Source organism: Erythrolamprus reginae, unplaced genomic scaffold (assembly GCF_031021105.1).
Source record: "Erythrolamprus reginae isolate rEryReg1 unplaced genomic scaffold, rEryReg1.hap1 H_43, whole genome shotgun sequence".
Taxonomy (NCBI): domain Eukaryota; kingdom Metazoa; phylum Chordata; class Lepidosauria; order Squamata; family Dipsadidae; genus Erythrolamprus; species Erythrolamprus reginae.
This window is the reverse complement of record NW_027248499.1, coordinates 98,331-115,692: the sequence shown is the minus strand read 5'-3', so window position 1 is coordinate 115,692 and position 17,362 is coordinate 98,331. Positions and strand designations below refer to the sequence as shown.

General features: G+C 45.9%; 1 protein-coding gene across 1 annotated transcript in view; it reads right to left on the bottom strand.

The window, feature by feature from the left end:
* LOC139155673 (ryanodine receptor 1-like) overlaps positions 1-17,362 on the bottom strand; it is a 141,681-nt gene that overhangs the window by 60,611 nt on the left and 63,708 nt on the right. The window contains exons 39-57 of the mRNA XM_070730915.1: positions 16,587-16,860; positions 15,541-15,655; positions 14,950-15,082; positions 13,816-13,910; positions 12,630-12,765; positions 10,743-10,952; positions 9,610-9,710; positions 8,031-8,151; positions 6,805-6,974; positions 5,866-6,086; positions 5,117-5,207; positions 4,830-4,970; positions 3,799-3,962; positions 3,334-3,412; positions 2,878-2,967; positions 2,574-2,714; positions 1,776-1,850; positions 1,043-1,118; positions 816-939 (exon numbers count right to left, since the gene is read on the bottom strand). Coding sequence (XP_070587016.1) covers positions 816-939; positions 1,043-1,118; positions 1,776-1,850; positions 2,574-2,714; positions 2,878-2,967; positions 3,334-3,412; positions 3,799-3,962; positions 4,830-4,970; positions 5,117-5,207; positions 5,866-6,086; positions 6,805-6,974; positions 8,031-8,151; positions 9,610-9,710; positions 10,743-10,952; positions 12,630-12,765; positions 13,816-13,910; positions 14,950-15,082; positions 15,541-15,655; positions 16,587-16,860 — 2,557 coding nt within the window. The remainder of the gene's footprint in view (positions 1-815; positions 940-1,042; positions 1,119-1,775; positions 1,851-2,573; positions 2,715-2,877; positions 2,968-3,333; positions 3,413-3,798; positions 3,963-4,829; positions 4,971-5,116; positions 5,208-5,865; positions 6,087-6,804; positions 6,975-8,030; positions 8,152-9,609; positions 9,711-10,742; positions 10,953-12,629; positions 12,766-13,815; positions 13,911-14,949; positions 15,083-15,540; positions 15,656-16,586; positions 16,861-17,362) is intronic.

Below are 17,362 nucleotides of genomic sequence, written 5' to 3'. Positions count from 1 at the left end.
TTTGTGGCAACCCCTGAGATACTGGAAGACTGCTATCATGTCTCCCCTGGTCCTTCTTTTCATTAAACTAGCCATGCCCAGTTCCTGCAACCGTTCTTCATATGTTTTGGCCTCCAGTCCCCTAATCATATTGGTTGCTCTTCTAAGCACACTTTCTAGAGTCTCAACCTCCTTGTTACATCATGGCGACCAAAGATGGGACCCAGGGGAAGAACCTTCTCTGTGGCGGCCCCGGCCCTCTAGAACCAACTCCCCCCAGAGATTAGAATTGCCCCCACCCTCCTTGCCTTTCATAAGCTTCTTAAAACCCACCTCTGCCGCCAGGCATGGGGGAACTGAGATACTCTTTCCCCCTAGGCCTTTACAATTCTATCCATGGTATGTCTGTCTGTCTGTATGTTTGGTTTTACAATAAGGGTTTTTAACTGTTTTAATATTGGATTGTCATATGCTGTTTTACTACTGTTGTTAGCCGCCCCGAGTCTACGGAGAGGGGCGGCATACAAATCCAATCCAATCCAATCAAAACTGAATGCAATATTTCCAGTGTGGCCTTAGAAAGTGGCATTAATATCATCAAGGCAATTGTAAGAAGACACCCCAGATCAACCCTCTCCTGCTTTTAAGCTTATTTATTAATTGGATTTAAGACGGGTTTTATGTGAGTTGTACAAAAAAGAAAGTGAAAATTATGTTGGAAAAGAATTACAAGAATTCCATTTCTTTCCTCCCTTTCCATGTTGAGCCGGGGCAGAAATATGTAAGTTTGCTTTCAAAAAGCAATATTTCTTCCTCTCTTTCCCTTTTATACTTACCGAGTCACTGCGTAGCCATTGAGCTGTAGGAATTTAAGCAGCTCCTGAGCTTTTTCCCGGTCCCGAGCTTTCTCCTTGGCTGTCAGCGTGTCGTACGGCACTAACAAGGGGTGGGTCCCACCTCCTGGAGGGCAAAGAGAAAGCAGGTGAGATTTTCCCCTGCAGGGGCCGTAAGGAGAGAGAACATCCGCGACCTTCAAAAGTCAACGCAAGGCCCACAAACTCACCTTTGCTCTCCAGCTCTAATTTCTTCTTGCGTCCCCAGGTGTTGTGGTAGTTCTCAGCCAGCTGTTCGGCCATGGCCTGTGGAGAGAGACCCGTGGGGTGGATAGGAAGGACCCTGTCGTAGCCAACTGAAATTATGTTTTAAACATTGGATTTGTACATAGTTTGTGATTGTTGTGAGTTTTCGGAGAGGGTCGGCATACAAATCTAATAAATTATTATTACAGTGTTCCCTCGTTTTCCGCTGGGGATGCGTTCTGAGACCGCCCGCGAAAGTCGAATTTCCGCGAAGTAGAGATGCGGAAGTAAATACGCCATTTTTGGCTATGGACAGTATCACATGCCTTCCCTTAACACTTTAAACCCCTAAATTACCATTTCCCATTCCCTTTACAACCATTTACTCACCATTATTACTGGTACTCACCATGGAATAAGACACTTAGTGACCCTGATATTTATAAACATAATTATTTATTAACAATAATTATTTTTTTTTGTTATTTATTTGCAAAAATTATTAGTTTGGCAATGACATATGATGTCATTGGGTGGGAAAAACCGTGGTATAGGAAAAAAACCGCGAAGTATTTTTTAATTAATATTTTTTGAAAAACCGTGCTATAGGCTATTCGCGAAGTTCGAACCCGCGAAAATCGAGGGAACACTGTATTATTATTTGCCTGAATGCAGTTGGTAGGTCACATAGACACCTATCAGGTCAGACTTCCTCACCTGTAATTCTCTGGAGAGGGTCACCGCGGAGAGATCCATTGGCTGAGGATTGTAACCATGGCTGGGGTCGTAGGCCTGAAGGAAAACAGAGAAACAGACATGCTTGACATTGAAGTCCACACATCTTAAGAAGTTGTTAGGTTTGAGAAACACAGATCTAGCATAATCATATACAGTGGTACCTCTACCTAAGAAGGCCTCTACTTAAGAGCTTTTCCAGATAAGAACCGGGTGTTCAAGATTTTTTTGCCTCTTCTTAAGAACCATTTTCTACTTAAGAACCAGAGCCCGGAAAAAATTCCCAGGAAATTTGAGAGCGGCACAAAAGCCCGGCCAGTTTCCTGCCATTCCCCCTTTAATCCTGGCCATCTTGGGCTTTTCTGGGCTTTCGGTGGCAGAGACAGCCTCGCGCCAGGTGTATGGAAGGCGCATGCTCTTCCTCACCGCCTTAGAGTACCTCTTTTTTTTTAAGCCTTAAAGTTTTGGATTTTTTTGATTCCCCTCCCCTTCTTCCTTCGCAGCGACTGTCCTCCTCCTCTTCTTCCTCCTCTTCCTCCCACCCAAATTCTGAGCTTTTATTTCTTTCCTAATGGGTTTGCATTATTTCCTTTTACATTGATTCCTATGGGAAAAATTGCTGCTACTTAAGAACTTTTCTACTTAAGAACCTGGCCACAGAGCGAATTAAGTTCTTAAGTAGAGGCACCACTGTACTTGGAAGCCCTTTGATAGCAGCTAAGATAGGAAGAGAAATACAGCCGGACAAAACGGACAGCCAGGAACCTTCTAGAAACCGACCTGGGCCGTCTGTGAGACTTTGCGGGTTTTTTTCTTCTCCGTCTTCTCCTCGTCGCCCTCGCGGGCTTTCTCCACCATCCACTCCCAAGCAATCATGGCCTTCAGAGATTCTTTGATGGGCCATCGGTAAATTTCTTTATCCTGGCAGAGAACAAATAGGTGGTTAAATAGGAAAGATCCTTTTTTTCCCAGGAAGGTCTCCAAACATCACAGTCGCTTTCCGGTCCTGCTTGGAAAATGAAGGAATCGGGCAAACCCTGGGCCCATTTTCCGCGGGAGGAATGGAGAGAAAGAACTCCTTTACCTTTTCAGAGAATGTTTTATAAGGACGCAACATAGGATTGGTCTTGGCCTGCTCATCAACCGCCTCCCCGAAGGACCAGTTATTCTGAATCTGTGGGGAAAAATGGAGACGGTGAGACATAGGTAGGTAGAAGTTCTGAGTTCTAGTCTCGCCCTAGGCATGGAAGCCAACTGGTTCAAAGCAGTGTTTTTAAAGCTTTTCGAAAAGCCAGGAGGCTGGGGGCAGTGCAAATCTCTGGGGGGAGTTGATTACAGAGGACCGGAGCCACCACAAAGAAGGCTGACACTGCTTGGCTGACGGGACCCGGAAAAGGCCGACTCTGTGGGATCTAATCGGTCTCTGGGACATGTGAGACAGAAGACAGTCCCATAAATAATCTGGTCCTAAGCCAGGTAGGGCTTTATACGTGATAGCCATCACTTTAGATGTAGAGAGGTTGTGTGAAGGGTCTCTTACCTTGTCAAAGGCCCATTTCTCGTGAGTATACTCAGCGTATTTGTTGATGAAGGAGTCCAACTTCTCTGGAATGATGACACTGAGAAAAGGAGAGAGATATTTTTGGAGGGATGGCCAACAGATGGACCAGTTCTGAGCCTTATCTGTCATTGGTGACTTTCCAGATCTTTCTCCACGATCTTTGCTTTTTTTCCAGCAAAGAATATGAAAATAATGCGGCTTCTGTAAAACTGCTTAGAGAGGGCTGTAAAGCACTGTGAAGCAGTATAGAGGTCTAAAACAGGGGGTAGGGAATGTTGGCTCTTCTATGACTTGTGGACTTCAACTCCCAGAATTCCTGAGCCAATCATGCCAGCCCAGGAATTTTGGGAATTGAAGTCCACCTGTCATTGAAGAGCAAACTTTGCCTACCCCTGGTCTAAGGGCTATATGGTATTGGTATTTTCTTCTGTAAACCTCACTCACTTTAGTGTTTCCACAGGTTTGGGGTCGAAGTTGCCCTCGGCGTCCACCGAAGCCTTCTTTTCGGTTTTTGAAGAATAGCTGGCGTCCACGTAGTCTGGAGGAATGGCGCCAGCGATGGCGCACAAGCAGGGCATGGTCAGCTTAAACAGATCGGAGTCATATTTCTGAGCAGCCGAAGAAGAACAACCAGGGAGACAGAAAAAGACGCCCAGTCAGGCAATACCACCTGTGGAAATGCTCCCCCCTTTCCCAATAATATTTCTGCTATTTCTCTTTTCAAAATCCCATGATCATTTCTGGTCATGCTTTCCATCGGATGCCTGGAACTCAACATTAATTGATGGCATACAGTGAAACTTCCCTATGCTGGCTGGGGAATTCTGGGAGTTGAAGTCCACACACCTTCCAGTTGCTGAGAAACACTGCTGCTAGACTTAGCTGGGCTTCCCGTGTTGGGGAGAGAATATTTATTTTGGAAGCTGACCTGAAACTACCTCCATACCAAGCGGGTTCAGATCAAATTCTCTGCTTTCAGATACAGGAAGAAGATGATTTGTCCAGAGCTGAGAGGTAATCTCTTTGTTGCCTCTCAACCTTATGGACTTCAACTCCCAGAATTCCCCAGCTAGCCATGTTGGCTGGGGAATTCTGGGAGTTGAAAGGCACACATCTTCAAGGAGATCAGGTGGAGAAAGCCTGATCTTGTTGATTGTTTCTCAGTTCCTACTCAAGAGCCGTAGTATGTGTTGGCTTTCTAGAATGGGAGATGTTGTTTCTAGAACAGGGCTCTCCAACCTTGGCAACTTTAAGACTTGTGGACTTTAACTTCCAGTGTTCCTCAGCCAGCTTTGCTGGGAGTTGAAGTCCACAAGTCTTAAAGTTGCCAAGGTTGGCTGAAAGATTCTGGGAGTTGAAGTCCACAAGCCTTAAAGTTGCCAAGGTTGGAGAGCCCTGTTCTAGCACAATGCAAGCCCTATTTTTGGTTGACCTCAAAGCCCCTCCTTGGAGTCACGGATAAGCGCACTGCTCACCTTATGGGACAATGACTCAAAGATGCCCCAGAAGAGTTTGCGTGTCAAGTGAAGCTCCTCCTCCGAGCTGACCCCATAGTTGGCCCAACCAGTGGGAAGGCAGTAATATTTCCAGCAACGCTCATAATGGTTGGTCAGCAGCTGGACAGAGAACAGGAAAAGTAACATTTCATAAGCAGGAAGGCCGCTTATTTATTGTCACACACAAAAATTGGAAGTTAACAGTAGTCAAGCAATGCATTGGCTAATCCTTTACTTAATATGGTTACATGGCAATGGTTCCTTACCTTGAGAGGCATTTTGGCAAATTCATTGAGGATGGGCACATCGAACACCAGCCGCCGGAGAAGATGCTGGAGCATGGAAGGCCTTATATACCTTGAAGGGCAAGCAGAGCAGTGAGTAACAAGAGCAAAAAAACCATAGAAACATAAAACATAGAAGATTGACCAGTGTTTCCCAACCTTGGCAACTTGAAGATATCTGGACTTCAACTCCCAGAATTCCCCAGCCAGCGTTTGCTGGGAGTTGAATTCTGGGAGTTGAAGTCCAAATATCTTCAAGTTGCCAAGGTTGGGAAACACTGCTCTAGACTATACAGATTGAGTTCATTAAATCTTTCCCGATATGTTTTATGCTTAAGACCTTCCACCATTTTTGTAGCCCATCTTTGGACCCGTTCAATTTTATACAATACAATACAATACAATACAATACAACACAACACAACAAAACAAATCATGTTCAAGGGCCAAGCTACACTGAAGAAGCTGCCACATTGTAAGAAAGTCTCAGCTGATCCACAAATTTGTGATTCTTTGCCAGGCATGAAAGACCAGATCCACATATGAAGTTCCAATTAAACTATTTTATTGCTAAAGAGCCTATGCACTTGAAACTAGCATCTGATTGGAGTTGGATAAAAGTCAACGGAATTCAAGGGAGGCTGGGCTTATTCCGCTTGTGACTACGTAGTGATTCTAGGCTGATTCCTCTTTTAACGCCACCCCCGGGTTATACCAGGCCTTCTCCTTACTTGCACAGCGCCATGAGGCACTCTTCGATGACGTCGCGCTGGGCCTTGGTAAGGGAGCGACCACGAGACAGCCGGTAGATGGTATGCAACATGGAGTCCACCATGATAGCCCGGTGCTCAGTGCCAGCAAAGAGAGGCGCGCATTTGGTGATCAGCGGTAGTACAGCCAGGCAGAGGTAGCGGTTCATGGCCAGGGCCATCTCTGTGGTGCTGAAAGAAGCCTGTGGGGAGGAGAAGACACGACGGGCATTTGAAAAGAATTCTTTCTTGGCCAAGTGTGATGGACGCACAAGGAATTTGTCTTGGTGCATATGCTCTCAGCATACATAAAATAAAATACACATTTGTGAAGAATCATGAGGTCCAACACTTAATGATTGTCATAGTGGTCAAATACGCAATGAGGAAACAATCCATATTAATAAAAATCTTAAGGATACAAGCAACAAGTGACAGTCATACAGTCCTAAGTGGGAGGAAATGGGTGATAGGAATGATGAGAAAAAACTAGTAGGAATAGTAGTGCAGACTTAGTAAATAGCTTGACAGTGTTGAGGGAATTATTTGTTTAGCAGAATGATGGCGTTGGGGAAAAACTGTTCTTGGGTCTAGTTATCTTGATGTACAGTGGTCTGTAGCGACATTTTGAGGGTAGGAATTGAAACAGTTTGTGTCCAGGATGTGAGGGGTCAGTAAATATGACCATTTTAGATCTTGAGATACGATGGTGGAGAGAAAGAGAAACAGAATGCCAAGACATGACCAAGGCCCACTCTACTTTTTCAGAGCGGTCAGATTAAAATCCAGGAATAACAAAGAGCAATTCAACCAAAATTCAGGTTTTCTTTTAATTTCCTCGCATCCAACAGACAGAATCTTGCCAGATTAAACCCTATAGGTGCAATTTGAATGTTGTAATGATACCATCCTGCTACTTACTGTGTCCAAGGAGGCTGCAGCTCTCATGTCGGGCAGAAAACCCACTTCCAGGACATGGAGAAGGAAGTCCTGGTTCTCGATTCCATACACACGGTCCAGAAACAACACCATGGGCGCCTTGTGGTCAGGTACAAAGCTGGCAGACATCTTGGGTTCAATGACACTGCCATCTAGAGCGGGAAGGGCAGATTATAAATCAGAGGAGAGGGAGGTGGAAGTTAGCGGCTGGAGAGAGGAAGGTCAAATGCTATCAAGCAGGCAGAGTTAGGGGAGTGGAGTTAAGTGTGACATTAGCTCAGAATCAGTACGTTGTCATAAACAAATAAAATATCCAACCGCTCTTGAATCCCGCTGACCCTTCTCTTTTTTATATATATAATTTTTAAAAATTGATTTTAAAATATAGAATATAAAACACACACAACGTACAACAAGTGCTCAGTGATTGGTGCCCACCACCAAACATTCACACCCCTCCACCAAAATGGGAGTACTTCTCATATATACCATTTTAACTCAAGAGAAATATATCTATTTACTTATTATAAAGTGATTCCAATTTATTCCTTGTAGCTTGGTCTCGGATTCTACTAACTTTATATCACCTTACCTTGTCCCATCGTCCCATCAGTTGTCGCAAATCAGTTTCATTAACCGAGTTCATCCTTTTGTCCAATAATCTCAAATTGAATATGATCCATGTACCGGTCCCAATTTTGCACTGTCCATTTTGTCGCATCCTTCCAACCCAAGACTATTACCACCTGAGCGCTTTCGATCGCTGCTTGTTTTATTTCTCTAAACCGCTGACCCTTCTCTAGTGCCAATTTTCTACTGAACTTTAGTTGACCAGATTCTTGTGTACAGATTCCAGCAATCTTACTAACTGCCACTCAATGCACAGACTTGATCCTTTGTGTCTGACGTGAATCTAGTCAGCTAAAGTTCAATGCTCAATTGGCACCAGATAGGGGTCAATGGAATTCAAGAGGGGTTGGAGGAGTGCATGTGAGAATGTAACGATGCTAAGCGGTGACACACTGAATTTAGTCCGCCAGGCACAGCCCTAATGGGCTCCATGCTGGAATCGCTCTTCACTCCACCTGGGAGGGTGCCTTCCTCCCTTCAGCTATGGTTCCACCAGAAATGGGCCGTCGATACCAAGACAGATTAAGTCTAGGGACAGGAAGTAGAACCCCCTATGGATACTTTGCTGCCTGCCGTACCTTTGCCAAAGGAAGGGATCTGGAGCGGGAGGCTGATGACTCCAACCAGGTCCTCGATGGGCACCAAGGAACGCAGGATGGCTCTGATCCGGAGGGCTTCTCCTTTCCCAGCTTGGATGAGCTGCTCAGAAGAAGGGAGACAAGGTGGTGGGGCAATAGCAGGTATTGGGAGGGGCGTTTAGAAAAAAGCTCAAGGAGAGAGGGCTGTTTTGCAAAGAGGTGGGATCCGTGGGAGGTGAGATGTTGCCCGTGGCCAAAACCTGCGAGTGCTTTGACTTGTAAGCATCCCAATAAAGGAGAATACTGACAGCTCAGGACTGAAATGAGGGATGCTCTCTGAGCATGGAAGTTTTGTTGCAGATGTTTCGCTACCCAGCTAGGTAACATCATAAGTGCTAGAAGAGAGTGGAGTATGTGGAAAGGAGAAGAAAAAGGGGGGTGAGAAGAAGGAGGAGGAGGAGGAGGAGGAAGAAGAGAAGGAGGAGGAAGAAGAAGAGAAGGAGGAGAAGGAAGAAGCAGGAGGAGAAGGAGGAGGAAGAAGAAGAAGCAGGAGGAGGAGGAAGAGAAGGAGGAGGAAGACTGTGGGATACTTGGTGCTATCTGAGCTTGGAGGTTTTTTTGCTTGGAGACATTGCATGACACAACTAGGTAACTTCATAAGTGCTGGAAGGGAGTGGGGTTTGTTGCAGGAACAGGGACATCAGGAGGAGGAGGAACATTGTGGGATCCTTGGTACTCTCTGAGCTCACTTGTTTTCTTGCAGAGGTTTTTCATTACCCAGCTAGGTAACATCACCAGTGCTACTCCTAGCACTAGATAATGTCACTTAGTTAGGATAATGAAATGTCTGCAAGAAGGAAGCTATGAGAGCACCACCAACAATAATAATAATAATGATAATAATAATAACAACAACAATTTATTAGATCTGTATGCTGCCCTTCTCCGAAGACTCGGGGCGGCTTATAACTCCTTGTTATAATACAGTGATCCCTTGTTTTTTGGGGGGGATGGGTTCGAAGACCACCAGTGAAAAACGAATTTCTGTGAAGTAGAGGAAAGATAGTTTTTTATGTATTTAACGAGTATTTGGACTTTTAAAACCCACCCTTTGCATTAAACAGTCATTCTATAATGATTCTCAGCTGGAACTACATGTGATATCCTACCAGTTTCTTTAATAGAGGACAGGAGTACTGTAGAAGGATTTTATGGATTTTTAATGGATTTAAAATTTTCAATAGATTTAATGAGTTTAAGCCTCCTTTGAAAACCCGTGAAGTAGCGAATCCGCAAAAGATGAACCGCAAAGTAGCGAGGGATTACTGTAGTCCCTTTAGTGACCACTCAAAATTTACAATGGTCTTTCTAAAAAGCGACGGGACCATTTTTCACACTTATGACTGTGGCCATAGCCGGTCATGCGACTGAAATTCAGACACTTTGCAACAACTGCCTCACTTAACAACAAAAATTCAGTACTCAGCTGCTACCTTAAGCCAAGGATGACCCATACTTGGGGGTGGGCTTCCTCCTCTCCCTGAGGGGCAGGACAATGAAGGGAAGAGGGGACCCTTACGTGCATCTCGGGGGCGCAGCGTCCCAGCAGATCAATGAGGGCAGCATAGAAGGACATGATGGCGTTGCCCAAATGGACCCGGTATTCCTCGTGAGTTTCTTCTCCCCCAAATCTGGGAAGGAAAGAGCGAAAAAGAGAGGAATGGGAGGGAGAGAGAGAAGCATTAGCTATGAGAGCCTGCCTTTCTGGGAGTGGTGAGCGGATGAAAATAGAAGGGTCCCACCCCACCACTCCGTTGTGTATTACTCCCTATATTGGTTAATCACAGATTAACAGAGTTGGAAGGGACCTTGGAGGTCATCTAGTCCAACCCCCCGCCCAAGCTGGAGATTCTACACCAGTGATGGCGAACCTTTTTTTCCTCGGGTGCCGAAAGAGCGTGCGCGCATGCGATTGTGCATACATGAGTGCCCACACCCATAATTCAATATCTGAGGGCAAAAACAGCTTCGCCTGCCCCCCTGGAGGCTGGAAACGGCCTGTTTCCGACTTCTGGTGGGCCCAGTAGGCTCGTGTTTCACCCTCCCCAGGCTCCAAAGATTTCCCTGGAGCCAGGGGAGGGTAAAAACACTGTCCCAATCCCCCCAGAGGCTCTCTGGAAGCCAAAAACGCCCTCCCAGAGCCTCTGTAGAAGCCAAAATTCAGCTGGCTGGCACACACATACACACTGGAGCTGAGCTAGGGCAATGGCTCACGTGCCAGGAGTTATGGCTCCACATGCCACCTGTGGAACCCGTGCCATTGGTTCGCCATTGCTGCCCTATACCAGTAGTTCTCAACCTGGGGGTCAGGCCCCGTTGGGGGGTCGAACGACCATTTCACAGGTAAAATGAATCACGGATGTGGTAATCAACGGTTGTAAGGTGGGGCAAAACTCACTTTGCAAATGTTTCCCCTAGCAACAGTCATTTTGGGCTCGGCTGTGGTCGTAATTTGAGAACTACTTGAGAACTATAAAATGCAAAATATCCCCCTTAAAAATATCAATTGTTGAAAACTTATCAATCCAGAAAGAGAGGGGGGGGGGGACAGAAAAAGCAAGGAGGAAGTCGGCCAAACCAAACCAGAATCATATTTGGTCAAACAAGAGAAATCTTTCCACATTCTACCACAGAGGTTTTTCCTCCCGCCACCTTCCAACAAGCCCTTCACGCACAATTCCCTCCGGCGGTCTTTCTTGATGGTAGGCCCATCCCGGGCCGGATCCTGAGAGATCTGGATGGCTTCTTCTATGGCTGCCAGCAAACCGTTGCCTCCTTCCCCCCGCAGGGCCGGGCCGAAGCACTCGGGACGACGGATCAAGAGGCGCACCACCACGTTGGCGTTCTCCTCCACACTTTCCCCTAGGGAAGAAGAAGAAGGACCTCAGAAAGACCTATGGGACCAGCCGATTATCACAGAGCCTCGGTGGCGCAGTGGTCAGAGTGCAGTACTGCAGTCTACTTCTGCTGGCTGCCAGCTGCCAGCAGTTTGGCAGATCTAATTCTCTCAACACTGTCAAACTTTTTACTAAGTCTGCACTTCTATTTCCACTAGTTTTTTCTCATCCTTCCTATCATCCTTTTCCTCCCACTTAGGACTGTACGACTGTAACTTGTTGCTTGTATCCTTAAGACTTTTATTAATATTTATTTCTTCATCATTTATTTGACTCCTATGACAATCATTAAGTGCTGTACCACATGATTCTTAAGAAATGTATCTTTTTCCTTTATGTCCACTGAGAGCATCTGCACCAAAGAGGAATTCCTTGTGTGTCCAATCACACTTGGCCAATAAAAGGATTCTCTTCTCTTCTATTTTCTCTTCTCTTCTTTTCTATTTCTATTCTATTTCTATTCTATTCTATTTTCTCTTCTCTTCTATTTCTCTTCTATTTTCTCTTCTCTTCTATTTCTCTTCTATTTCTCTTCTATTTTCTCTTCTCTTCTCTTCTATTTCTCTTCTCTTCTATTTTCTCTTCTCTTCTATTTCTCTTCTATTTTCTCTTCTATTTTCTCTTCTCTTCTATTTTCTCTTCTCTTCTCTTCTATTTCTCTTCTCTTCTATTTTCTCTTCTCTTCTATTTCTCTTCTCTTCTATTTTCTCTTCTCTTCTATTTCTCTTCTATTTTCTCTTCTCTTCTATTTTCTCTTCTCTTCTATTTTCTCTTCTCTTCTATTTCTCTTCTATTTTCTCTTCTCTTCTCTTCTCTTCTATTTCTCTTCTATTTCTCTTCTATTTTCTCTTCTCTTCTATTTCTCTTCTATTTCTCTTCTCTTCTATTTCTCTTCTCTTCTATTTTCTCTTCTCTTCTCTTCTATTTCTCTTCTTTTTCTCTTCTTTTTCTCTTCTCTTCTCTTCTATTTCTATTCTATTTTCTCTTCTCTTCTATTTCTATTCTATTTTCTCTTCTCTTCTCTTCTATTTCTCTTCTCTTCTATTTCTCTTCTCTTCTATTTTCTCTTCTCTTCTCTTCTATTTCTATTCTATTTCTATTCTATTCTATTTTCTCTTCTCTTCTCTTCTATTTTCTCTTCTCTTCTATTTCTCTATTTTCTCTTCTCTTCTATTTTCTCTTCTCTTCTCTTCTATTTCTCTTCTATTTTCTCTTCTCTTCTCTTCTATTTCTCTTCTATTTCTCTTCTATTCTATTTTCTCTTCTCTTCTATTTCTATTCTATTCTTTTCTATTCTATTCTATTCTATTCTATTCTAAGTAGGCTCAAGGTTGACTCGGCCTTCCATCCTTCCAATGTCGGTAAAATGAGGACCCAGATTGCCACGAGCTAAAACATATGAAGAACGCTTGCAGGAACTGGATATGTCTAGTTTAAATGAAAAAAAGGAGCAGGGGAGACATGATAGCAGTCTTCCAGTATCTCAGGGGTTGCCACAAAGAAGGAGGAGTCAACCTATTCTCCAAAGCACCTGAAGGTAGAACAGTGCTTCTCAAATAGTGGGGATGCCAGGGGGGTGACCCCAGGGAATATGCGTAGTCCATCCCAATTCATTCCCCTAACTGAAAACAGGGGAGCTCACCGTTGACGAAGACGGTGAAGCGCAGGAAATCCAGGTAACGCTCCCCTCCACAAGGGTTCCAACCAATGTCAGGATATCCCTTGGACAGCAATATGGGGCAGCTCTGGAGACCGGTGCCAGCAAGGTAAGTCACCACCTGTGGAGGCCAGGAGAAGGAAAAAAGATCTCAATATTTCCACCGGGCTCCGTGGAGCTCCTATCAAAGCAGATCCATCCAAGTGAGCAGAACAGTTTCACAATCGTTGCCTTATCACAACAGAAGGGCCTACCCACATCATATTTACGGGACGGTCTCCTGCCACCTACCTCCCAGAGACTAATAAGATCCCATGGGGTTGGCCTTCTCCAGGGGCCTCTGACTAAGCAATGCAGGTTGGTGGGACCTTCTCTGTAGCTGCCCCGGTTCTATGGAACCAACCCCCCCCCCACCTAATGTCCGTACTGCTCCCACCCGACTGGCCTTCTGGAAAGCTGCAAAGACGTGGCTTTACTGGCAGGGCAGGGGGCTGTGAATATTAACACCTGTCGCGGCTGAAATATGTTGGTTGCTATGCGTGCTGTTTGATAGGACTGTATGGTGGGGTTTATTATGGGGTTTCATAATAATTAATAATAATTAAAAATAATTTATTAGATTTGTATGCCGCCCCTCTCCGAAGACTCGGGGCGGCTCACAACACAATACACAATGTATAAATCCAATATTAAAAACAGATTAAAACCCTTATCATAAAAATTAAGCACACAACCCAAGCAAACCATATATAGATCATAGTAGCTACGGAGAATATCAACTTCCCCAAGGAGCTTGCGAAAGGCAAGGAGGATGGGGGCAGTTCTAATCTCCGGGGGGAGTTAATTCCAGAGGGCCAGGGCCACCACAGAGAAGGCTCTTCCCCTTGGTCCCACCAGATGGCATTGCTTAGTCGACGGGACCCGGAGAAGGCCAACTCTGTGGGACCTAACCTAATAATGTTTATAATGGGGTTTTATTTATTTATTTATCTATCTATCTATCTATCTATCTATCTATCTATCTATCTATCTATCTATTACCAAAGCACGTAATGAGGCGCCTCCACTGGAATTCCTGCCTCAAGGCCTCCTTCTCCCTCTAGGGGGTGAGTGGGATCGTGTTTGCTACCCACCCCTGCACGTTGCCCTCCTCTTAATGGGGCAATGCTACCTTTTCCAGATCTTGCTCCTGCAAAGCCAGGGCCAGCTCGTTGTTATCGATCACCGAAGCAGCAGCCACATCCAGGGGCGTGGACCCTCGCATGCCTGGAAGGGAAGGGAGGGGAGGGGAGGGAGGGAGGGAGGAAGGAAGGAAGGAAGGAAGGAAGGAAGGAAGGAAGGAAGGAAGGGATGGTAAATGGTAGAGGGCAGATGATGGATGGAGGCAGGAAGGCAAGTAAAAAGGAAGGAAAGGAGGGAGGAATGAATGAATGAAGGGAAGGAGGGGGAGGATGGGATGGAGAAATAGATAGACAGACATTATTATTGTTGTTGTTGTTGTTATTGTTATTGTTGTTGTTATTATTATTGTTGTTGTTGTTGTTAATTAGATTTGTATGCCGCCCCTCTCCAAAGACTCATAGCGACTCACAACAGTGATAAATAATGTAACAAATCCAATACTTAAAAAGACACCTAAAATCCCATATCATTAAAATAACCATACAACTCAGTCATACCATACATAAACCATATTAGCCTGGGGATACCTCAATTGCCAGATGCCTGGCAACATAGGTAGGTATTCAGTAACTTACGAAAGGCAAGGAGGGTGGGGGCAGTTCTAATCTCCGGGCCGGGGCCGCCACAGAGAAGGCTCTTCCCCTGGGGCCTGCCAGATGACATTGTTTATTTGACGGGACCCGGAGAAGGCCAATGCCTTTGATAGATGGATGGATGGAGAAGGAAGGAAGGAAGGAACGAAGGAACAAAGGAAGAAGGGAAGGAACGAAGGAAGGAAGGAAGGAAGGAAGGGTAGATGATGGATGGGAGGAGGGAGGGAGGGAAGGGAGAGAAGGAACCTAGAAGTGTCCCAGAGGCTGGAACAACCTTGCCATGCCACCTGAGAACAGACCCACTCCCCCCGTCATGAAATTTCAAACACTTTTCATAATCCCAAATAAAATGTTTCAAACTATGTGGGAAAATTTTGGATTGATATCACAAGGCCCAAAACAGGTTCACCACTAACCCGACGGCTTTTTCCTCTTTCTCTCTAGTAAGAGCCAATTTCTTTATTCATCCTCCCTGGTGCCGGTGGCCTTCACTGCATCCCGGGCGGTTTCCCCGACCCCAGCAAACTCACCCAGTCCGATCCCGCTATTCTGCAGCAGGTAGGTGAGATGGTCAAACATGGAGCGTTGGTTCTGGCGACTGATACGGCAGAAGTAGCACAAGAAGCGGCAGCAGTTGGTCACCATTTTAGGGAAACGGATCTCCTGGGAGGGGAGAGAGAGAGAGGGTTCCCTTGAGGGCTTGGAGGTGCACCTGCCCCCTCCTCCCCACCGAGCCATTTCCCACTTATAGCTATTGTAATTCAATGCCTGGGGAGGGCGAAAACACCTTCCCCCACCCCCCGGAGGCCCCCCGAAGGCTGGAAACTGTTTCGCAGCTTCTGGTGGGCCCAGTAGATTCATGTTTTGCCCTCCCCTGGCTTCCCTGGAGCCGAAGGAGGGTAAAAACGCCCTCCCCCATCCCCCTGGAGGCTCTCTGGAAGCCAAAATCGCCCTCCCAGAGCCTCTGTGGAACCAAAAATCAGCTGGCCGGCACAAACATGCACGTAGGAGCTGAGCTAGGGCCAGCAGATATGACTCTGCGTGCCAGCTGTGGTACCCATGCCATAGGTTCGTCATCACTAGACTAGAGCATTGGCTGGCCAAAAGACAAGGACCCTTACCTTGGAGTCCCCTCCTCCCAGAACGTTCACCATCACCTCCATGACCGTCTCATGCATTCCCAGGGCCCTCATCAAGTTGGGGTGCTGGTAGAAGACTTTGTTGTTCATGATATTGCTATCCAAGAAAAACAGGGAGACGTAGCAGTTGGACTTCAGAGCAGATGGAGGAGGCGAGGATGGGAAAGGAGGAACTGGAATTCCCCAACCCAACGTATACACCTTCTTTTAATGACCCCCACAACCCCTTGTGGGGTGGATTCTGGGCAACTGAGTGGAGCTAGCCGAGTGTTTACTGGCCCACTGCCATCCCTGTCGCCAATGCGGAGTTTTTCCCCCAGCAGATATATTCTCATTGTCCCCAGAGAGAGAAATATCTGCCTCTACCTAGGATAGAACTCACAGCCTCCTGATTGCTCCACCTCTAGGCCACCGTATCACTCTCAACTCAACAGGTACAAGTGGGGGGGAAGTAAGAATTAGCAGGGGAAGGATCGAAAGGTGGGTCTTAGAGAAGAGCTACTGTTACTACATCCCGATGCCTTCTGGGTGTACTTAAGTCTAGACTAAGGGTAGGCAAAGTTGGCTCTTCTATGACATGGTGGACTTCAACAACCAGAATCCTTAAGCCAATCATAGAGGAGGCTTCTCCTCGCCTTTTCCAGCCCTGTTTCCTCCCAGGAGATTCCTAGAGAGGCCCCACAGAGGCTTCTTCCTGCCTTTTCCGGCCCTGTTTTCCCCAGGAGATTCTTAGAGAGGCCTCACAGAGGCTTCTCCCCGCCTTTTCCGGCCCTGTTTTCCCCCAGGAGATACCTAGAGAGGCCCCACAGAGGCTTCTCTCTGCCTTCTCTGGTTACAGTTTCTGAGGCTCAGATTTGTAAGTGGAAAATGGTTCTTGAGAAGAGGCAAAAAAATCTTGAACACCCACATTGAACACTCTCGTAAGTAGAGGCGTTCTTAGGTAGAGGTACCACTGTAGATCTGAGAGGATCCCACATTGCAAAAGGCATCTACCAGTTCAAGAAGCTACCGGAGGTGAAAGCACATACCCAATGCTCTGGATCATCAGGTTCTCCTCTTCAAGTCCCATCTGAACGATGAGCAGTGAGCGGATCTGCCCCAGGCACTCCAGGAGACTCATGGTATCCTCCACTGAGTTGGCGTTGATGGTATAAGCCTTGGGCATAGCCCGGAGGAGCTCACCGAGGCCGTCGTATTGCCGGTGGAGAAGGCTGAACATCAACCGGACTAGCTCTGGGTTCTGGACGAAGGACTCTTGGGCCCAATGGACCATCATTTGGGAGATCAGCTCCTGCAACGTGCCTAGAGTGGAGAGTGTCAGGATTAGCAATCTTGAGTGCCATTTCATTTTACTACCATATAAGGTAAAGGCAGAATGTAAAGCATAGGGTGTGAACTGCACTTTGATTGGGCCAGACCATTATAAGATGCAAATCAACTTCACCATGATCGATCATCTGCTGTTGTTTGCTGTTGATGGTGGTGGTTGTTAGTTGGCTGGCTGGAGCAGTTTGAGCGTGAGTTAAATATTGAGTAGCGATAGTGATACGGAGAAACCTGGATTGGTTTAGTATCTACTTGTAAGTAAGCTGAATATAGCTAAAGTAAAGGTCCTGTATATAGAAGATTGAAACAGAAGATATTTTGCACTGAAGAGTAAAACTACTCTTTTCTACAAATGTGTCTTCATCATTTATCTGGTTCCTTAATTGCCACATTTTATTCTGGTATCTTATCTAGTCCTCCTCTGCATATATCCGGACAGGGAGACCAGGATGAGCCTACGGCATCTTCTTCAGATCTT